General features: G+C 43.4%; 1 protein-coding gene across 1 annotated transcript; it reads left to right on the plus strand.

Moving 5' to 3' along the window:
* Window positions 1-9213: 9213 nt before the first annotated feature.
* LOC117457430 (E3 ubiquitin-protein ligase TRIM39-like) lies at window positions 9214-22455 on the plus strand. The gene is made up of 2 exons (XM_034097520.2): window positions 9214-9372; window positions 20666-22455. The coding sequence occupies exon 2, from the start codon at window positions 20683-20685 to the stop codon at window positions 22066-22068; it is 1386 nt and encodes a 461-aa protein (XP_033953411.1). The 5' UTR covers window positions 9214-9372; window positions 20666-20682; the 3' UTR covers window positions 22069-22455.
* Window positions 22456-24119: the final 1664 nt, after the last annotated feature.

Consider the following 24119-nt stretch of genomic DNA (forward strand, 5'->3'; position numbering starts at 1 on the left):
GATGGGAAAATAAATAATATGTTTAATCCAACTGCGAGTTTGAGCAGCGAATCATTTATCAGATCCAAAATAAAATGCGTTTTTTATTAGTTTTATAATAAACCCCCAAAACACACTATCCTGGCTCCGAAATCAGAATCAGAATCAGTTTTATTACCAGGTAGGTTGATACGTACGAGGAATTTGACTTAGTGTCGTGGTGCATACATAAAAACCAAAAATAAAAAAACACAACTATTTTATGAAAAATATAATAACATTAAAAATAACACAAAAATATAGTAAAATAAAAAAAACAGTATTTACATTGAAATAGAATGGAATAAAATATGTGCAGTAATAATAAAAGACCAGATATTGTGTACATTGTGTGCATTAATGTGATGCAGAGAGTCTGCGTTGTGGCGGAGGGAAAGTGTCAGTGCATGAATGGTGGAACGAGCTCCTCATTGACATCAGGAAAGCAGAAACTCTTCATTTCTTCCCTCACAAACTGAAAACGGTTTCCATTGTATCTTGGAAATTCAATTATTGCATAAAAAAGCACTTAAAAAGTTATTTTAGGCCTGGGGTGTCAAACTCAATTTCTGAACCTGATTCTGAGTCTGATTGACAATGTCATCATCCTAACATTTAGATAACAGGATTGTTTTCTTTACATCTAAAGTAAATGACATTCAATCACGGATCAATAAGAGATGAAAATAAAGCAATGTTTCAGAAACTTAACATGATATGCGAGGGTCTTTATCTTGTTGTCTCATAAACAATGGGATCTTTAGAAAACTAATGAAACAAAAACGCCTTCACTGGAAAATGGAAAACCGAACAAACTGATCTCTTTCATGATTAAAAGAACAATAAGTAAAATAAGCAAACACTTAACTAATGTAAAAAGGTGTAGCGCTGCGGCTAAAATCTCATGAAAGAACTATGTAATAAAATAAGTGTTAAATATCTTCATTTACTTCTGTTGCTCCTGCTGTGCTGAGCTGCTTCTCACGAAGGAAAAGAGAAGTGGATCAGATAACACACTGTAACGTAAGGACACACACACACACACACACACACACACACACACACACACACACACACACACACACACACACACACACACACACACACACACACACACACACACACACACACACACACACACACACACACACACACACACACACACACACACACACACACACACACACACACACACCAGTGGCGGCGCTAGGGGGTGGCTACTTGGGCTCAAGCCCCGGATGTTTTCTGAAAAGCACCGGATGTTTCACTTAAAAAAATGTTTTTGCAGCAGCAGTATCAGCAGCTGACAACAATGTCATCACCAGCAGTGAAGAAATGGATGATGTTTCAGGTTTGTGAATCTAATGGTGATATCTGCGAGAGTGATGTAACGTTAATGTTATAGCTAGTAAACATGGAGAAACCACACTAAGTATACCCTTATATGTTAGTATGTATACAGAACATGACTACAAATTATCCTAAGATGTAACGTTAACCCGTCATACCTCAGTCTACTTTTAAGAAACTAAAATAACGTATTCCAATTTTTATTTTGTTTTCGCGCGTGGAATTATACCGGCTCTCGTTTCAGTACACATAACAACGGAACCATAGCAACGGAACTGACAGGCAACCCTCTGAATCAGACTCCGATTGGCTGTGACTGCATACACTCAGAGTGTCCGATTCAGAAATGTGACTCTTACACTCTTTACGACACAAACAAAGATGGTGGATGAGAATAGATCTATAAAACGATAAGCAATGCGCCAGAATCAAGGTGAGACTATCCGCATCCTTTAAAACTCTACGCACATTCGTTTCACCGAAATAAGTAAACGACTGTATTTGAGTGAGTTACGGCATTAGTTTGCTTCATTAAAGGGTGTTAATGAATAAGTGTTCTCCAGTGCATTTTGTCCGCTTTAAGGTATTATTAAGGTAGGGTTAATGTTGCTCTCAAAGTGCACCAGATTGATGCTTTTAACTTCAATATTTAAAAAAAAAAAATCTTCCCGGGGGAACATGCCCCCGGACCCCCCTAGAGGAGGCGACGACCCCCCTAAAGGATGTTCAGTCCACCCCCCACTTGTAAAAGATAGTACTTTACCCCTAGACCCCCCCCCCCCCAACAAATCCAGGGCTAAGCCCCGGATCTCCTACAATCCTAAATCCGCCACTGACACACACACACACACACACACACACACACACACACACACACACACACACACACACACACACACACACACACACACACACACACACACACACACACACACACACACACACACACACACACACACACACACACACACACACACACACACACACACACACACACACACACACACACACACACATAAACCGAGGGGACAACTTCTTAGACTCGGTAAGGAGGGGCATATTTTTGGAAGACAACCAAACAGATTCTCCAGGGGTGTAAGGGGGAGCGACATGTCTATGGCGGTTGGCAGATTGTTGGTTTTTGGCAGAAGTCCGGAGGAGAGCTGAGCGAGTGTCCCTCCAGATCTTACGGCACCGGAGAACATGTTGCTGGACGGATGGAACAGCCAACTCATTCTCTTCTTCGGGAAACAGGGGTGGCTGGTACCCTAAAGAGGCTTCGAATGGAGAGAGACCAGTAGCAGATGAGGTGAGGGAATTGTGGGAATATTCTACCCAGGGTAGATGGGAGCTCCAGGTAGATTGATTCCGGTTGGCTATGCAGCGGAGAGTTGATTCCAGGTCTTGATTGGCCCTCTCAGTTTGGCCGTTAGACTGGGGATGATAACCAGAGGTTAGACTGACCGATGCACCAAGCGAATGACAACAATTCTTCCAAACCAGAGAGGTGAACTGAGGACCACGGTCGGAGACGATGTCAGCCGGAATACCATGCAGACGGAAGACATGCTGGGTTAGTAATTGGGAGGTCTGCAGGGCAGAGGGTAGCATGGGCAGGGCTACAAAATGGGCACATTTCGAGAAACGGTCAACAACAGTGAGAACAGCTGTGTTACCTTGTGAGGGGGGTAGGCCAGTGACAAAGTCCAGAGCAATATGAGACCAGGGTTGACTTTGAATAGGAAGGGGTTGGAGCAATCCCGCAGGTCTCTGATGGGAGGCCTTGCTCCAAGCACATGTAGTGCAGGCTGAAACAAACTCCTTGGTGTCGTGATCAACAGTTGGCCACCAGAAATGTCTCCTGAGAAGGGAGAGTGTGCGGTTGGCCCCAGGATGATTGGCGAAACGAGAGCTGTGGACCCACTGCAGGACTTGGGAACGGACAGAGTTGGGGACAAACTGAAGGTTAGGCGGACCATTACCTGGGTTAAGGCATAAGCAGTCATAGGATCCTGTAATGTTTCCAAGGTGAGACCCAGCTGCTTGGCTAGTTCCAGGTCCACAAAACTGTCCTCTGCTCCAGAGTCAATGAGGGCCGAGAGGGGCAAAGACTGAGAGTTAGCACAAAGTCTGGCAGGAATGAGAAAACGGCGCAAGGTTGGGGCTACAATTGGAGTAGGATGAGGACTCGTCAGGACCCCCAAATTCACTGACGAGCTCCTGCGTTTGGGCGGACAGGACAGTTTGCAAGGAAATGCCCCAATTTGCCACAGTACAGGCACTCTCCAGACCTCATACGTCAAAGACGTTCCTCAGGAGATAGTCCGGCACGTCCCAACTGCATCGCTTCCTCCTTAGCAAAGGTGGGCACGCGGGGTGGCAAGGTGAAGCCAGACGGTCTGGATTCAGAGGGAGCAAACTTGGGTGAGTAGTTTGACTTACTTGGTAAAGTAAAAGGAGAACGCTGCGTTCGCTCCGCACAGCACTCCGCACAGCACTCCGCACAGCGCTCCACACAGCGCTCCCGCAGCCGGCTGTCGAGACGAGATACCAAGGTGATTAATGACTGAAGGTCGGCAGGCTCATCTCGTGCAGCTAGCTCATCCTTCAGTTGATCCTTCAACCCCCTAACAAACACTGCCCTTAGAGCCGCCTCGTCCCAATCGGGCTTCTGCCGCCAGTGTGCGAAACTCGATAGAGTAGTCTGCCACTGTTCGAGTCCCTTGTTGCAAATTTAGCAGACCATTTGCAGCTGAGCCAGAGTAGACGGGGTGATCAAAACAGTGGACAAATGTTCAGAAAAAACTCCAAAGGAAAGAGACTCAGTCCACTGAAGAACTCAATGCTTCGGCCCAGGTTAGTGCTTTGCCACGAAGCAAACTCAACACATAGTTAATCTTAGTCACATCAGAAGAAAAGGACAAGGGGCGCTGGCGAAAAACCTTGTTGCATTGAAAAATAAATCCTTTGCATTTCTCCACCTCTCCATGGAAAGGTTCCGGGTCGGCGATGGGGGAATCCCGACATGGAGTGGAATCCTGAAGGAGATTGGAGGTGGCAGGAATTGCAGCTGAAGACGTCAGGGTTGAGATCTGGGCTGCAAGATTTGTGATGTGATGTGCCATGGACTGATTGCTGTCAACTAAAGCTCGGATTAGCTGCTCATGTTGACCCAGAAGGTTTCCCTGATGAGACAGGGCGTGCTGAACAGCGGAGTGATCAAAAACCGTTTTCAAGAGACGGAAGAGGGATTGGATAATCCACGAAATCCAGGGCCAGGGTTTGTCACCAGAGGATGAGCGGAGGTCCGAAGCCGGCAGTGGCGGCGCCAGGGTATGGCTGGGGTAGGCTACAGCCATACCAAGAAATGGCTTAGCCCTACCTTAGACCGACCATGAACAATTATGTTAAAGTAAGCATGTTGAGAACACGGATTGCGAAAATCTACCGGTCGTGTCCATAACATACAAACTGATCCTGCTGTAACAATAAGTGCACGTTACTGACGCAATATGGTTGAGACCATTCGGGCTTATGCTAGAGGGGTGCAAGGAATAGTCTGAGTAGTGGGGGAGTTTTATACACTAAAGGTGTGGAAATTCTCTCGCGTTATAATATCAGCGCGGCCGCGGTCAGATCAAAATGCCTCCGAATGCAATTTGAATAGACCTACAGCCAATCAGAGCAACGAAACGTTGGGTCTGCTGCGTCATGCATTACTGATACGTCGATACGTCACGTTCAGTGAAAAGTCACCAAACTCGCGCCGAGTAAATTGCAGACAGACAGCAGAACTTCTAGGATTAATTGTATATTTCGGATGGATAGATTTGTTCTTAAACGCCCTCGCATTGGTACAAATCGAACAGGTGCCAGAGTCACACGACCCACCTGAAGAGTGAATAGTGAGTTTTGAATATATTTTGTAATAGTCATTTGAAAAAGTGTTTTGTATGACAATAGAGACACAGGCCACCTGTGTGCTGTGTCCGTCTCTCTCTGTTTACCTGTGTCTGTGTCTGTGTCTCTCTCTCTCTCTCTGTCTCTCTCCCTCACTCTCCCTCTCTCTCTCCCTCTCCGTGTCAATTCTATATGCCAACTTTTCTTGTTTCTGCCGCTGCGTAGCATGTTGTAACAACGTGGAATTGGTAGAATAGGCTATTGTATTGTTTAACTCACACCTGTTGCTCTCGATGTAATTTAGCTGATAAAAGGAGACTAATAAAAGCCTCATGCTTGGCGTTTCACTGTCAAGGGGTGCGATATAGCGTGTATGTAATTACATTACAAATACTGACTTGAGCCCCACCACTATATGGGTTAGCCCTACCATAGATTACCCAACAAAAATACTCTGGCGCCGCCACAGGAAGCCGGGGATCCCGAGTTAGCGAGAGCGAGCAGGCTGGAGCAGGTGTGCGGAGAAGCACGGCGGAACACAGACGAGGGGTAGGTGGCTGGACGTGGCAGGCAGAGGAGTAGGCAGACAGATACTGAACAGAGAGAACACAAGGTAAGAATTACAGGAACACAGAGGGTTTAGGTTTTGCTACAAGCTAGAAATACTGAGTTGAATTACCAGCGTGGTGAAACGACGAACTGGTGAATACTGGATGAAGGAACCGGGTATATATGCAGGTGAAGGTGAGTAGTTGTAATCAGGATGACGAGCAGCAGCTGAGGAGGTGAGTTGGCGGGAATCAGAAGTGGGTCAGCCACGCCCAGCCAGGAAGACAGACACACAGACAATAACAAACACAAAGGGGAACAGAAGGAGGGAGAACTGCAAATCCTCACACTTTGATTCTCTCAGAACTGCCTGGTCTTTTTAATGTTTAATGTCATTCATTTGTGCAGATAGCATGAAGTAGAAAAGATCGCCGATGCTAGCGTTAGCATTTCTCCCCCGGGCTTAAATTGTGTATTATAGAATGATCACACCGGTGACAGTACTCTTCAAAGGGTTCACAAAATATGACTACTACTCTTACTGTTTAACATTTTGGGTTACTTAATGGTACTTCATATTAAGGCTAATAAAAATGACAAGGCTGTAATGCTAACTAACGTCCTAGCTACTAGCTAGGTAGCTAACTTGATCCAGCCACTCCTGGTCCTTTCATCAGACGGGAAGCGAAAGAACGAGCAAGACCCATTGCTGGTATGATAACAACCTGGTACTAAGCACACAGGCATCTTGTTAAAGTTATCTTATCTTGGCCAGTGTCATATAGATAGATAAGATGGACTTTTATTGATCCCTCGTGGGGAAATTCTTTCTCTTCCTAGTGTTAGGAGCAGTGTGCTGCCATTTTGAACGGCGACCGGGGAGCAGTGTGGGGAACAGTGGGGAACTTGCTCAGAGACACCTCGGTCGCACTTGGTCTTGCCGGGACTTGAACTGGTGACCTTGCAGTTGCCAAGGCAAGTCCCTATGGACTTCGCCACCACCGCCCCAGATTATATCGATATGGCGCTGATTTTAGCTATCTCTTAGTGGAGGAAAACAATTGTGACATCACTTACGCAACTCTGGGATTTGTAGTCTTTCTAGTTGCGTATTTGACTTATATTTCAACAGTTTTACGACAAACTGTGACTTTTTTGACATGGAAATTATTTTTTAAGATTGACAAACATCATGTGTAATTTGTGGCACAATTCAAACGGGATCGAAAGATATGTTTTCTCTCTCCATTGACTTCAATACATTATTTTTCCGAAATAAGGTCCCATGGACCGGAAGTAGATGGGCATGACTTCGCCACTCTATAAATAGATAACTACGGCAGATATGTAATATTTAATGCAGCCGAACCGTGTATTACAATGCCGTTATGTGATGACTTTCAAAGAGAAAAGCAAGCACACTCGGAATAAAGTATTATTTCATTTTTCTTTTAAATGTTTTCGGATTTCACATCGCATCAACACCAAATCCCAGCGTGCATTCCGGCTAAACCATCCAATCATCGAGCTGAGGATCTTACCTACGTCTGTTTCCAGTTTAGTTTATGACGGATGTATTTTGTTATACACACACATTCCTTCACATTATAATTTTTATTTACATGAAAGTATTTCGTGAGGCCTTCTAACATGTTTTTAAATATAACTACGGTTGTAGTTGAAGAGTTTGTAAATTAACATGAACTGAAGCTGTTGCCTGGCAACGCAATCTCACAACGCCACGTCCGTTAATTCCACAAACACACGCATGGATTAACATCGATTTAATACATTAATGTAGCCTTTGTTTCTGCTAAAAGAGGTGTCGACCAGCTGGGGCAACAATAAAATCGGCGAAATCGAGTGTGTATAAAAAAATAATAATAATAATTATATTAATATTGACAATAACAACCGACCGTCGGGGGAGAGGATTTGCTTGGCATTTCCGGGTAGTTTTCCACTGGCTGGGCCATGTTAACAATACCGTGTAACTGTCACGTTTGAAGGGACGAAAAAGTGACATCTTCACGTCTCCCAGCATGGTAAATCGTCACATGTTCACGTCTTGCCGTGATACCGGGTTGTATGTTTCATGTGGAACCTACTTGAGCAGGTCTCCCTTGAAAAAGAGAACAATGATCTCAATGGGATACACCTGAATAAATAAAGGTTTGAAATGAAATGCATAGATGCATTTTAACGAAAGTTGTTATACTTCATTTGTGATGATTTTACGACTTTATTAAATAAGTGTTGGTAGAGAGATGACAGGAAACTTAAGAGAGGTGAAACACACATCTGTAAACAGGTTGTTTAACAGCTGCTGCGTAATAAATAATAATACAGTGTATTTATATAGCACTTAAGATACAAGAGACTAAGCTCAAAGTGCTCACAAAAACACACGTAACCCTTGTATGGTGTTCGGGTCTGTGGGACCCGTTTTCATTATTTATCTAAAGAAAAATTATATCCTCAATAATTTTTTCAAACTCGCACTCAATGGCCTTGGCTCATTTTCTGTGAAGAACCATTTGATGATGATGTAGAGCAGGGGTGTCAAACTCAAATACACAGTGGGCCAAAATAAAAAAATGGGTACTAGTCGAGGGCCGGACTGGTTCAGTGTTTATTGCAAAACTTGAAATGAACTTATTGCACATATTAAACCTGGAACTAACAAAGCATAAATTATTGCCTATAAAAACAACATTAAATAATCAGTTGCATTCATTTCTTATGGCTCTATCTGCAGCTTTTCCAGTCATTTCTTATGATTACATTTTCCCTCAGGCCAACAACAGCTTCAACAAAACTATTCCCCTCAAAGAACAAACCAAACATGCCCTGGTGTCGCAAGAAAAAAGTGCAGAAGGAAACATAAGCCCCGAGCCTGTTTTTCAGGTCTCAGGCTCGAAAATGACATTCCCAGAACAAATGACCATATCTTCCCTTCTAAAAAGGTTACATTAATAATATTTTTTCTCAAAGCAAGACTACACCTGTGAGTTGGATGTAGAAGTGTCAGAATCAATATAGATGTTTTTATTATAAAGTAAATTCAGATTGAACACAGTAAAAAAATGTAAATGATTGTGTCCGTCCAAAAAAAAAAGATTACTTATAGTGAAAACCACCCTTGAATGATGGGATGGTAGACTAAAAGCTTTAGGAATCCAAACTACAACATATAATAAGTACTCTGTATCAAGATTGATGCAAAACAAGTGAAATTTGACCTTTTTAGAGAGATTTAGCACACAAAAAACACTTCTGGGGTCATTTGGGTGGATTTGACCTATCTCTGGTAGGTATCTCCTTATTTGGTAATGTATGTGTGTGAGACTGACACATAGCCAAAACCGGAAGCTGCAATAACCAGGAAACAGTTTGTTATTCTCCCTCACTGCAGAGAGACAGACGGACTGAAAAACAGACGATCAGATTCACCTTCAGACCAAACTAACAACTTCCTCTGAGTTCAGCTACAGGAGAGAAAAGTGGAAACTACAACACTGCTGCTTCAACCTGCGGACCCTCCTCCCCCTGAAGGTGAGTCTGACTCCAAACAATACTCAAATGGCGCTTTTACACTGCAGGACCTAGCACAGCTTAGCAGGGTTTAGTTTGGCCTTGGTAGGCCATGCTCACTTTAAAGGTCCCATGTCATGGCCATTTCGATTCCATTGTTGAGGTCTACTAGAACAGATTTACATTGTTCAATGTTCCAAACTCACATTGGTTTCTCATACAGCATCTCTGTATAGTATGTGTATTCACTCTCTGTCCTAAACGGCTTGTTGGAGCTCCTGCCTCTCCCCCCTCCCTATGAGCCCACTGTGCTCTGATTGGTCAGCTCGCCCACTCTGTTCTGATGAGTCCACCACCGTTACAGCTGAACATCAGTGATTATGTGTTACAATGGCGTGAGCAGCCAGAAAATGACACCAGTAATGGCAAACAGATGAGAATGCTGCGTGGGGTCTGGGTGCTGTGTTGGCGGGACGTTGCGGGGCTCGCTGCTCCGCCCTTTGAGGCTCGAGGAGCGGACAGTGTGAGCTGGATTACTGGTCTCGTTTCCTGGTTGCTGCGTGGGGTCTGTGAGACAGCGAGACACCGCGAAACTCAGCCTGAGCACCACACACACACACACACACACACACACACACACACACACACACACACACACACACACACACACACACACACACACACACACACACACACACACACACACACACACACACACACACTCACACACACTGACACACACTCACAGCCTGGCTGTTCGCCAAACACTCACAGCCTGAGAAAAGATAAGGCAGTCAGTGTATGTGCCGGCGAAACTCCGCGCAGTAGCGCGGCTGAGAAAAGACAAGGCTGAGTGAGTGTGTTATGGAAATCTAGGACCCAACACAGCTGGAGAGTACAAGTCAAAGTGATCAAAACAAATAAATGGTGAATCGAGCAGAGCTGTCTTTTTGGTTATTTATTTGAAGCTTCAAATACATGATACAATAATAATATAGACACAAGTCGAACAGAGTATATGATAGTCTGCTCGAGTGTGCGCAGTACAATGAAAAAGCAGAGGTTATATAGAAAAAGAGTGGGAATGTTATAACTCTTGTGTTCACACGGTCACATTGTTATTAGACACCTGGCCTTGAGCTGTAGATAGCATAACGGTTCTCAGAGTAGGGAAGTTCTTTTGTGACTGTGTATGAGTCTCCCAGTAGCCAAAGCAGCTGTGTGGCCTTGAAGCGCCTGGGAATAAACCCAAAGGAGAGTAGAATAGAAGAATAAAGCACATCTCAGGAAATAAGAAGCATTTGGTTTAAGCATATAAGGATATAATAAAAATGTACATTCTCCCCTTTTGATCATACTTGATCAATAAAAAAAACAAATGACAGGATAGACTGATATAACACATCAATGAATACACTCCATCGCTGGTTTAAGTAAACACATCACAAATATATCATAGAAAACTGGCTGTTTTTGTGGAGGACAGACTCCAATATAATGTAAGCATAAGAGAGGAGATACACACATGATTATATTGTAGTGTCTGAATCAAACTCTTCTGATTCTAGCTGGTCTATCTCACTGTGGCGCAAAGGATTGTCGTGTAATGGAATAGCATTATACTGAACGAAAGCTGAGGATACCATGCTGGAAACGCATTTCTTCAGTATTGGGATAATCAAACAGGTACAACTGATTAATAGGCCAAAAATGATCGCTTTCAGGGGCACCGGATATGTGACAATACGAGATTTTGTAAGCACCGTAACTGCATGTGTTCCGTAGGATACGAGTACAACCAGTAGTAGTGCCTAGGAAAAAATAAGGTGGTGTAAGAGATGTTTTGTGGTACACTCTCTGGATGCATAGGCTGTGTTTCATCTCTCTCAAATGACTAGGGTGCACATGGCTGACGGGTTGGTACTTTGCGTATGTGGTATCAAGCGTGGATGCACGCAAAGAGGAGTTAGACCGATTACTGCATGGTGGGGGAAGCTGCCTAGCATAACGCCACTCGGTTACGCGGTCTTCACCCTTGATGGGCCTTGTCAGAGCCATAAACGCACAGAGGTGTTCAACCTGGGTCAGAGAGCGCGGACGAACTGGCACGGACATTGATGAGTCATGGGGGAAAAGGGTGCATGCATAACATGACCCATTTTGTCCTGCGGCCTGCAAGAATGATCTCAGAGTGTGCCACCAGACGTTACCGGTGATCCCATTACTGGTCTGACCCACATCAATGTTGCTATGGTCGCCTATGTATAGATTAAATGTAGATGTACCTATGGATGTCAACAGTTGCGTCAAAGGTTGCTTACGCTTTTCCGGGGTCTGAGTTTTGGGCGCGATGTCTATGTAAAATGTGCCACACGGGTCGGCGCCGGATACATACATACAGACAACAAAATAAAATAAATGTGGTTCGTCCTGCTTTCCCCATGTACCTCTTAGATACCTCGATTTTGGCTGACATGCTGTATGCTGACCATGGATACATAAAATATAGGACTAGTCCTAACACAACTATCATGGCAAGTATGCAGAGGAACCATTCTATGAGTGTCCAGGCTCTCCAGTAGTATTCACATTGCTCACGGTTGCGTTGTCGTCTCTCCAGGCGAGCCCTCATCACGAGGGGGAAATGTTCCATGGTGTGTGTGAGTGTATTCTCTCGGTCGATTTCGTGACACGGACAGTCAGACTCTGCACACCGATAACACAAACGAGGAACCAGAGAGCATATGGAACCGCTCAGCTGGCACTCGCTCGTGACACCTTGTGTGTAGTGTGTTTTGGTGTATGTAGTGCAAGTGTGGTGCTGGTGGTGACTAGGACACGTCACTTGTTGTCATCTCTGTTGGTGACTTGGACACGTCACTTGTTGTCATCTGTTGGTGACTTGGACACGTCACTTGTTGTCATCTCTGTTGGTGACTTGGACACGTCACTTGTTGTCATCTGTTTCTATTGGTGACTTGGACACGTCACTTGTTGTCGTCATCTGTTGGTGACTTGGACACGTCACTTGTTGTCATCTGTTTCTATTGGTGACTTGGACATGTCCCTTGTTGTCATCTGTTGGTGACTTGGACACATCACTTGTTGTCGTCTTCTGTTTCTACCGTTTCTCCTTTCCTGTGACCACGACCTTGCAGTGGCTGGCGTGGACCCACGTAGCTCTCTCGGCGACCTTGACCGCTGTCTGGGTGACGAGAAGCACCTGGTAGGGACCTTGCCAACGATTGGATTTCCAGCTCTTTCTCCGGAAATCCTTGATCAGCACGAAATCGCCGGGTTGGAGATGGTGAAGTGGACCAGTGGCAGTCGCTAAAGTGGATGATAGGTTAACACAATATGACAACATAGCATCCTCACACAAAGTTGTGGAGGGAAGAGGACATCCTGGAGCCTTGAGTCCAATCTGTGGAGGAGCCCCAAAAAGGATTTCAAATGGGCTGAGTTGACTCCGTGTTCTTTTCCGCATCCGCATGTACATCAGCACAATGGGCAGAGCTTGTGTCCATGACAGACCTGTGTCTGCACAGCATTTTGCTATTTTTTGTTTTATTGTGCCGTTCTCTCTTTCCACCCCACCCCCACTCTGTGGATGGTACAATGCTTTCTGATGTCCATGCCCATGTATTCTCCTATCTGCGTAATGGCCTCATTAGCAAAATGTGAACCGTTGTCACTAGACATTTTGTCTGGTAGTCCCCATCTAGGAATGATTTCCCTCAGTAGTGCCTTTGCCACAGCATTTGCTGTCTGTGCTTTTACTGGGAAAGCTTCAACCCATTTGGACCACATGTCGACCACCACCAGACAGTGCTTCTTACCCTCTGATGGGCTAAGCTCAATGAAATCCAGCATTAGGTGCTCAAATGGCCTGGTGGGAGGTGGATGTGCTCCGGGTCCTGTAACCTTTACTGGTCTACCAGAATTTTGCATAATGCAGATTAGGCATGCTTCACAGTGCTTTTGAGCTGTTACTGTGAACCCCCTTGTGAACCACTCCTGATTGATAGACTCTAACATCCCTCCTTTTGACACATGATCCCACCCATGTGTCAACTTAGCGAAATGAATTTGGACCCACCCAGATGCTGGAGGTTAGGTCAAAAACAGCCCCAGCAGCCTTCCATTGAGCCTTCTCAACTGGCGTAGCTAGCTGCTGCATGGAAGTCAGTGATGACATTTTGTCAGTGAAGGAGGAGACAGGGATTTTAACAAATGAGTGTGCGTGAGGTGCGAGAGGAATCAGAGCAGCTGCCTTTGCGGCTGAGTCAGCAGACGCATTTCCTAGGGAAACTGGGTCTGTACTGCTTGCGATTACCCACCCGATTAGTGCCCCCTTGGTCGCGAGAGGCAGACCCATCAACATACAAAATGAGGTCAGCGTTGGTCAGAGGAACGTCTTTTAAGTTTAAACAATAAAAAACTTGTCTGTCTTTTAAGTCCGGTCTAGGTGTGCACACCATGAGAAGTTCGTCAACCGTCTTCAGGCAATGTTCAAACTAAATGAAGTCTCTCCTTTTGAAACATCATGTGTTGAAATAAACACCTGCAGTTCAAAAATAAAAAGTGAATTGCCTAATATATTTGTTGTGGAATCAATTAATTTCTTTCTTTAAAGGCAAAAACATGAAAAAGCTAAGAGAAAAAACCCTATTGAATACAATATTATTTGGAGCAACTTAATTTTTAAATGGTTGTCAACTTAAAAAACATGTGTTCATGTTCAACATGTGGTAATTAAGTACATACAATTTAAGATTACATTTAAATCATACGGTAAAACAAGTTGGAACTTTTGGAGTAATCAACTTAAAAACTTGTGTTTATGCTATCAATTATTAAGTAAGTGGTAATTGAAAACACCTCTGATTGTAGAGGAGAAGCCTTCTCCCCTAACCCAAATAACTTTGTTGCTTTAACAACATTTCAATAGAAGTTGTCTTAACTCAATAACCATCGATGCAACCTATTGCCTTGATTTTCTTTGTTAAGCCAAGGCATTTGTTTTTAGAGTGTACGTAGACTGGGCCTCCCATATAACCTGGCTGAGCCGATATAAAAACCAATCAGCAAATAACTTTTCAATACATTATTGATTACTATTTTTGAGGTCCTTTTAGATTGGCAGTGAACATAAGTCAGAGGTACATGGTGTACTTTTACTCCACTACATGTATGTAATACCTTTAGTTACTTCACAGATGTGGATGAATGATGTGAAATATAATCAAGTGTTAAATCAGACTTTAGTTCCAGAGGAGTAAATCCACAAGCTACCCTGCAGTATACAAAGTACTTCAGACTAGCTGCACCTTCACCAGCTTTGAGAACACTTTCATGATCAATCATTATAAAACATATCATATATATTATTCTGAAATGGACCAATCTGCACAACGACTACTTTTACTGTCTTTACTTTCACTATATTCTGATAATACTTTTCTACTTTTACTTGAGGAACCTTTTGAATGCAGGACTGTTACTGTAACACTCTGGTACTTATTCCTTTACTCAAGTACAATATCTGAGTACTTATTCCACTTCTGGTAGTGTATTAGTCTGAATTGTAGCTACAAAATCACACAGAGCTGCATACAAATTGACTCACAATGGTAACAAGTGGAAAATAATATGTACTAATGTGTACAATGATTAATATTGACTACTCAAGACACCTGACTTATACATCTTCAAAGGAAGACTGTGTTCATTCTACAATTACATGGGATTAAAGCAACGTGTAGTTTTACTTGTATAACTTCCATGTTATATAAAAGACAGTTTGTTTTCATCTGTTTTCGAATAAACAAAGTATTGGCTTTCAGAATATTAAACTTGTTTCGGCAAATTCAGATGATAAATACAACTTTGAAGCTTGTAACGGCATAATTACAAGCAGAGAACGGACTAATGTAACATCACAGCAAGCATAGCAACAGCTCTGTGTTATGAACACATACGCAAGAGTGACATCATCTGTCGCTTAGTGACAGGTTTTGGCAGAGCAGCCAATGATGAAATACGCTTATCTGAAAGCGTTTTCCCCTCTCCTGAAATGACATGACCCAAAAATGTAACTGTTCTTTGTACATATTGGACTTTTTTACCATTTAGCCTTAACACAAACGTGTGAATGTGTAAGGTTTACCATTATATTCAAATGTGAACAAAAATGGACTGTCTTTGTGTACCAGAACACTGAAAATGCATTTGAGACATCTATGGCAGTAAATATGTTGCACAGGCTGGAACTTGGGAAATAATCAGATAAGGATTCCGGATGAGCGTGCATGCACAGCTGCATTTACATCGTAAATCCTGGACAAATCTCCACTCGTCAGGAGGTTTGTCTCTGATCTTTTTGACAGGAAACACTGGAATCGTTACACGGAATAATGACCCCTTGTTTAAGCAGAGAGGTAAACACTGGCCGAATGCCATCAACAGCTTCACGTTTAAATGGGTACGGGACGGAACGTGGACATTAAACCTACGTCATATCTGTGAGCTGCCCAGAGTGAGTATGGCACATCTGAAAGCGCGGCAGGAAGCTCAGAGATATGAGAATTACCTCATCATCCTCAACCAACAGCAATGTGCGCAGAACGGCTACGTTCGTGCACATTTTCATTTGATACACGTCACGTGACATAGAGTACATGACATATTCTGTGTGTGTAGGTGCCCAATCAGTGACTGACTCCCAATCTTTAACGATTGGACCAAAATCCCTTCATCTGTCAGTGGGCCCCCCTGGCTAGTGAAATGTGTGGACCGCCCCTGGGATTTGACACAGTTTGTGTTGTGTGGTTGTGGGTGTGAGTGTAACAGAACCAGCAAACTCCAATACATAGTTTTAAACATGAGCTCATCATTCACACATTCTAACAGAAAAACTCTCATCATAGCATTTACACGGATCTTTCAACCACGTTAGTAGTACAATGCAAATGAGAAGCCTCCACACAGCAGGTGGAAAAACACGTTGATCAGTCAAACGCAACAACGCCTGAGAATCAGGATATGTCAGCAGCCCATTGATACACATTCACCAGTTATTTATCATCAAATGACACTTTTTTGAACCATCGTAGGAGATGGCTGTCGGACTTTAAGACCCTCATTTGTGGAAAAATTAGGTCCAAGCCGAACCGGAGAATCAGATCTCTGCCCAGTAAATGTGTTGGGCAGACAGATGATAAAATAACTGTTTTTTTAATGATGTGGGAATGGATGACTGTCATCACCGTTGTCTTTACTCTGAAGTGGTACAGAAACTTCTCCTTTACAGTTACCCAGCTCCTATTGAGTGAATAAATCTATCACTACATTTGCATTCAGGCAAATCTGCCCTTTTTTACCACAGAATGTGTAGCCCCAGAATCAACCAAAAATGTAACATCAACACCCATGACTGCCAAAGTCAGTGTGGGACATTTCTTAATGCAAACATTCACTGTCATATTTCAAATATGTACCCTCTTTAACCACAGACATGTTCTCTAATTCTTCTAATTTCTCAATAGCATGTATGATGCGTGTGTGTGTGTGTGTGTGTGTGTGTGTGTGTGTGTGTGTGTGTGTGTGTGTGTGTGTGTGTGTGTGTGTGTGTGTGTGTGTGTGTGTGTGTGTGTGTGTGTGTGTGTGTGTGTGTGTGTGTGTGTGTGTGTGTGTGTGTGTGTGTGTGTGTGTGTGTGTGTGTGTGTGTGTCACTTCTCTGGTTAGATGCTGCTGGCTGAATTTCCGTCTCGCTCGATTGGGCCCCTTCCTCCCCATCTGGTGTAGGTCAGTCTTTGTGAATGGTGGCCCCGTCCTTGCTGTCCCCCTCTGTCTCCACTGCCAGTGTTCTGTGAGCAGTCCCATAATCCAATGTTCAACACTGCCACACTTGAAGGTCTTGCTTCTCGTCCTCTACCTCTGAAAACCTCCTCTGCCTCTCCCTCGGTATTGTGAGCGGCCAGCATTTTGCTTAGCTTGCGCTGTGTCTGTGAGTCCGTTGAGAAAGGCATTACTGAGGTGTGTCTCCCAAACACCTGCTTGGTCTCCTAGGGCATCGGGTTTGTTTATCCCGCTGTTGTCCCCATCTACTTGGGCCTGATGGGGGTGGACGAGCTTGTAGTTGACGCTGACTGCATGGCTGGGACTTGTAGTGGCGGTGTAGGTGGTTGAGGTGTTCCAACCGGATTGCCAGGGTTGTACGCCGGAGGAAGGAAGGGATACCCAGAGTCGAGGAGAGGTCATTCAGGCCTGCAATGGAAGGACACAGAGATGTCTGGGGTTTACATGTCTTTTGGAAATAATGTATTTTCCTTCTTTTCTTCACATTCATCTTCAACCTTAATATTGTATTTTAATGCCCAAGGCCAACTGCCTTTTTTTACTCCCCAGTATTATAAACACTTTCTGTGAGTGTCCAGTTTTCTATAAGTCTTTTACTTTAACTTTATTTTTACCCTTCATTCCATCTTCATACTCTTGTAATTTATTCTTTAGGTTCTTGATTTTTAATTTACTCAAAAAACCTCCCTTAGGAAATCCGAACATTTCCATCCATATATTTAATTTAGACAGACTGTCTTCACCATATTTTGCTCGCATGACATCCATAATCGGACCCTCAGGAGAATGTACAAATCCCCTACCCTGCTTTGCTCCCATAACAAAGTCTTTAAGTGTTACCAAAACACCCGTGTTACCAAAACACTATTTTTTCATCCGTCGATGATACAGATATCCCAAATATCCTACTTTCGAGCAGTCCCTCTCATAAATGTCATGTCGAGTTTAATTACGTTTAACTTTAAACAATTTAGACTCTGTACATCTCACCGAGTATTGAAAGCCCTTTGAGTTCGTTGGATCTCGTGAAGTCAATCGGTTCCACCCCGGTGCTGGTCCTCTCGTCCCGTACGGTTTCTGTCGAGGTAGAGGAGGATCCGAGGATCCTGGAGCGACCACCAGCGTCCGGAGGTGTCCCCAATCGAACTTGCAGAGATCCTGCCGACAACGCCACTTGTTATGGAAATCTAGGACCCAACACAGCTGGAGAGTACAAGTCAAAGTGATCAAAACAAATAAATGGTGAATCGAGCAGAGCTGTCTTTTTGGTTATTTATTTGAAGCTTAAAATACATGATACAATAATAATATAGACACAAGTCGAACAGAGTATATGATAGTCTGCTCGAGTGTGCGCAGTACAATGAAAAAGCAGAGGTTATATAGAAAAAGAGTGGGAATGTTATAACTCTTGTGTTCACACGGTCACATTGTTATTAGACACCTGGCCTTGAGCTGTAGATAGCATAACTGTTCTCAGAGTAGGGAAGTTCTTGTGTGACTGTGTATGAGTCTCCCAGTAGCCAAAGCAGCTGTGTGGCCTTGAAGCGCCTGGGAATAAACCCAAAGGAGAGTAGAATAGAAGAATAAAGCACATCTCAGGAAATAAGAAGCATTTGGTTTAAGCATATAAGGATATAATAAAAATGTCCACTACAAGTGTTTCTCCGCAATCCCAACTCGTCTATGACCAACGTTCAGGTAGCTCTATGCTCAACGCTAAAGGTCCCCCCACTGCGTTTGATAGTGTTGCAAGGGATCCTGGTGTGTGAGGACCTCCACGGATTGGTCCATTTGGATATGGTGACGTCACTGTACCCAGAAAGAAAAAAATGGAAAAAGAAAGTGTTAGAGTTTACTCGCTACAGGTTGTACTTTGAGGGTTTGTGACTTTGCAGACCGTTTACATGCAGAAAAAGCTACATAACACCCAAGGGGATGGGTAATAACCAGAAAAGCATGACATGGGAACTTTAAGCTGCGTTTCCATTACAGTTAGTAACTGGGGTAGTTAACGACGCAGTGTAGGCGGGGCGATCGGCTGTTCGGCGGTCTGAAGGTGAATCTGATCGTCTGTTTTTCAGTCGGTCTGTCTCTCTGCAGTGAGGGAGAATAACAAACTGTTTCCTGGTTTATCTCAGGTGAGTCAGGTGAGGGAGGAGCTCTGTCACGCCTCCTCTGCTGAACGCTGTCTCCTCTCATGTAACTCAGGGAGTGTCTCAGCCTGTTTTTCAGGTTTCAGGCTTGAAAATGACATTCCCAGAACAAATGACCATATCTTCCCTTCTAAAAGGGTTACATTAATAATCTTTTTTCTCAACGTAATGATAAACCTGTGAGTTGGATGTAGAAAAGTCAGATTCAATATAGATGTTCTTTATTTTAAATAAAATTCAGATTGAACATGGTAAAAAACTGTAGATTATAGTGTCCGTCCAAAACATATTTTGCACTTACAGTGAAAACTAACCTTGGATGATGGGTTAGTAGACTAAAAGCTTTAGGAATCCAAAGTACAACATATAATAAGTACCCTGTATCAAGATTGATGCAAAACAAGTGATATTTGACCTTTTTAGACGGATATAGCAAAACAAACCTCTTCTGGGGCCATTTGGGTGGATTTTCCTTATCTCTGGCCCCCCTTCTTCGATTGACACATGTGACATCTCTTTCTGACCGTTAGAGCCAATAGAATCGAAGGGAAATCGTCCCGCACACACTCATGTTAAAAAACATGTGCGCGTTTGTGTGTGTTGGAGGAGGGGCTCTGTAAGGAAGTGGCAGATTTGTTCCGGTTGTGTATTTTCAAATTCTAGCGCACTCGAGCTGGTTTCTGTAATGTAAGGATAAAATAGGCATGTTTGTTAGAAATGAGCTTTACAATAGATCGGGATACAACGCTTTCAAGCAAAGAACAGAGTGTTAGCAAAAACGTACCATCCTGCAGCCGTTGCCTAGTCTAGACGTTGTTTCGCGTTGCGACGTCGAGCTCCCGCTGTATTTTTTCATCCGCAACGAGATGGAGTAACGTCTGTACCTCGTCAAACGACCACGGCGTGTTTTTTGTTGTTGCTGCCATTTCTTTATGGATTTGTTTAACGGTAGTTCGTCTGTTTTAAAAATGGTGCTTGGGGACTGTCTCGCGCAACGATTTTGACGATTCTCTCTGACCAATCAGCAGTCGGGAGTGTTTACGTCACTAGTTTAGCATATTCAGCTCGGTTGTTGGCTCGGTAGGAACCTCGATTTTCGAGGACCAGAACAAAAGTACCCGTGAGCCGGAACTACCCCAAGCGGAAAAGCAAAAAAAGCGGGCCGGGCCAAACTACACCGTGCTAAGCCGTGCTAGGTCCTGCAGTGGAAAAGCGCCAAAAGTGAATTTCAGTGAAGTCATTAGAGGAGGGGGAGGGGAGCCATGACTGACTGTATACTCCTGTCTGCTGTGTTTCAGCTTCACTCAGAGACAACATGGCTTCCAGGTTAGAGGAAGATCTCTGCTGTCCGGTCTGTCGGGAAGTCTTTAGAGATCCTGTCATCCTGTCCTGCTGCCACAGCTTCTGTAAAGCCTGTCTGCAGACCTGGTGGGATGGAAAAGAAGTAAAGGAGTGTCCAGTCTGTAAGAGCAAACATTCAAAGGATCTCCTTCCTCCCAACTTTGCTTTAAAGAACCTGTGTGAGACCTTCTTACTGGAGAGAGATCAGAGATCTCCAGAGGCTCTCTGCAGTCTGCACTCTGAGAAACTCAAACTCTTCTGTCTGGACCATCAGCAGCCAGTGTGTCACATCTGCAGAGATTCAAAAACACACAAAAACCACAGAATCACACCCATCGATGAAGCTGCTCAGGATCTCAGAGAGGAGCTCCAGAAATCTCTGCAGCCCTTTCAGGAGAAACTGAAGCTCTTTGAAGGAGTTAAAGTGAAGTTTGATCAAACAGCAGAACACATGAAGGTCCAGGCTCAACACACAGAGACGCAGATTAAGGAGCAGTTTAAGAAGCTTCACCAGTTTCTAGAAGAGGAAGAGGAGGCCAGGATGGCTGCACTGAGGGAGGAAGAGGAGCAGAAGAGGAGGATGATGAAGGAGAAGATGGAGGCTGTGAGCAGAGAGATAGCGGCTCTTTCACACACAGTCAGAGCCACAGAGGAGGAGCTGAGAGCTGAAGACGTCTCCTTCCTGCACAGCTACAAGGCTGCAGTGGAGAGGCTGCAGCGCCCCCTGCTGGAGGCTCCACAGCTGCCCTCAGGAGCTCTGATAGACCAGGCCAAACACCTGGGCAACCTCAGCTTCAACATCTGGAGCAAGATGAAGGACATGGTGTCCTACTCTCCTCTCACCCTGGACCCAAACACTGCTCATCCATTACTCCTCCTGTCTGAAGATCTGACCAGAGTGAGACGAGGAGGGAGACAGAAACTTCCTGATAATCCAGAGAGGTTTGATTATCACCTCCTTGTCCTGGGCTCTGAGGGCTTTAACTCAGGGACTCACAGCTGGGATGTCCAGGTTACAGACAGTACATACTGGGCACTTGGTGTGTCAGCAAAGTCTGCCCAGAGGAAGGGACGCATGAAGTCTGGATTATGGAGAATAGCTTTCTATAAAGGTGAATACTCAGCATGGTCACCACCAGCTCCATCCACTCCTCTCAGCCTGCAGAAGAAGCTCCAGAGGGTCAGAGTGAATCTGGACTGGAACAGAGGAAAGCTGTCGTTCTCTGATCCTGACACTAACACACACATACACACCTTCACACACACTTTCACTGTGAAGATGTTTCCATACATTTACACTGGGGATGAAGTGAAGATATTACCGCTGAAGGTGTGTGTGACAGTGGATCAGAGCGGGTAGAGATAAATATCTCTTAAAGGGGTCGTTCACTGACCTCTGAACCCGTCCTCCTGCTGGCTCTTTATTCTAAACATGTTTTTATTCTTGTTGTTATTGAGTTTGATAATCTGCTTTTTGATCATACTGTCAACCTTTATTAAATTGAAACACGTGCATTTAGCTGACACTTTTATCCAAGTAACATCATGTTCATCAAATATGCTGATCTGCTTCCTTTAGAGGAAATAAGAGATATATATTCTTCACATTTGAAATGATCTCACCCAGATTCAGATCTTTATGTCAGGCTATAGTTCAACCTTCTCTGTTTTATTGATTCTATGTCGTTATAAATTGTTCATTTGTTATTTGTGCATGATGGGAAAATAAATAATATGTTTAATCCAACTGCGAGTTTGAGCAGCGAATCATTTATCAGATCCAAAATAAAATGCGTTTTTTATTAGTTTTATTACATGCAGTTTAAACTTGTATAATCAGATAAAAACATACAGAGTTACTGGGTTTAAATGAACTCCCTGACAGACCTCTTCGTCAGGGAATAAAATAAATGTTTTAAAGACATTTCTAAGTATTTAAATACAGAGTAAATGTTAAACCCAGTTTTCCCAGGAGAAACAGAGAGGACGACCCATTGCTGTTCAGCGTGGATTATCAAATGCACACGCTTATAAACTCTAAAGGATTTAATCTCAATCTAAAATACTGATCTCTTGGCAGCGGTGTGTTATCGAGAATTAACAACCTGTTAAACTTCTAATTTGACCAATCAGAGTTGAGTATTCAGCGACGTTTAATAAAATATAATAATATATAGTAAAGTAAAATATATAATGGAGAAGATAAAGTAATGTGTGCACGACTTCAATATATAAAAACATGTATGTTACAATAGAGTTATTCATTAATATTAATAATGATGTCACTCAGATTATTAAAGCAGCAACAATCACATTTAATGAGAAAGGAACAAAAATATGTTACAATGCTGTCAAATAATAAACAAACTAACATTTCTGATTAAATCAGTTTCACAAGAACAGAGGTTTCTTCAGACTGAAAACAAGTTGCTTCTTTTCCTCATTGTATTCATGTTTATTTCCTCACTGACATGACGCGTCTCAGAATAAAAAGTAGGAAGAGTAGAGTCTGTTGAAACTTGGCTTGGTCGTGATTGGTCTAAAATACAGAGAGTTGTCAAACACCATCAGAATGCTACAGCTAATTCAGAATGCTGCAGCCAGACCAACACACTCTCACTCCATAATCGCCCAGGAGCGACGTTTGGTCAGTGTCCGTGGCGTGCAGTTGTGACGCTCCAAGGCTTCTTCAGCTTCATAAAGGGACGCACATAGCTTTCAACTGATTGCAATGTATTCCCATCTGCGGCGGGATTTGACGCTCATGGAAGCACGGCATTCGTTTGTGTCGGCTGCCCTTAAACGCAATGTGAGCGTCCATTCTCATTGGATAACGGAGAATTGTACACCCGGAAGTAAGTATTCCCCTTACTGTCGATTGATTTTACAGTGATATCTGCACTACTCATCGACTAAAAAACACCAGATTATCCTTGTTAATTACACACAGGGGCGGTTCGAGGGGGGCCAGGGGGGGTCAGTGCCCCCTAACACTGACCTAAATGTATATTTTCTGGTACTCGGTTTGCCAAAAACCGCAGGATTTTGTTGCTGTAATGTGAGATTGTGCAGACACCCTTATGTAAAGTAGAGATGTAACTGTGCATTGCCTTTATTTGTATATACATATGGTGTTAGTGCAAACATTGCACTATAACTTAAGCTGAAGCTAACAGTAATACCTATAAGATCTATCTGAAATAAATAAGTGTACTGAAACAAATACCAATAACTGTATTGCATTGTTTTCTTATGCGCAATTACTTCATACACTTGGATGGGACAAAGAAAGAATAAGTTATCATGAATTATATAAAGAATTAAGCACAAGGATTTCCTCAGACCAAAGGTTTTGTTGTTTGCTGTCTCCAGAGTTTCAAATATGGATTTACAGTAGATCAAATACACCAC

This window comes from Pseudochaenichthys georgianus, chromosome 13, assembly GCF_902827115.2.
Source record: "Pseudochaenichthys georgianus chromosome 13, fPseGeo1.2, whole genome shotgun sequence".
Classification (NCBI taxonomy): domain Eukaryota; kingdom Metazoa; phylum Chordata; class Actinopteri; order Perciformes; family Channichthyidae; genus Pseudochaenichthys; species Pseudochaenichthys georgianus.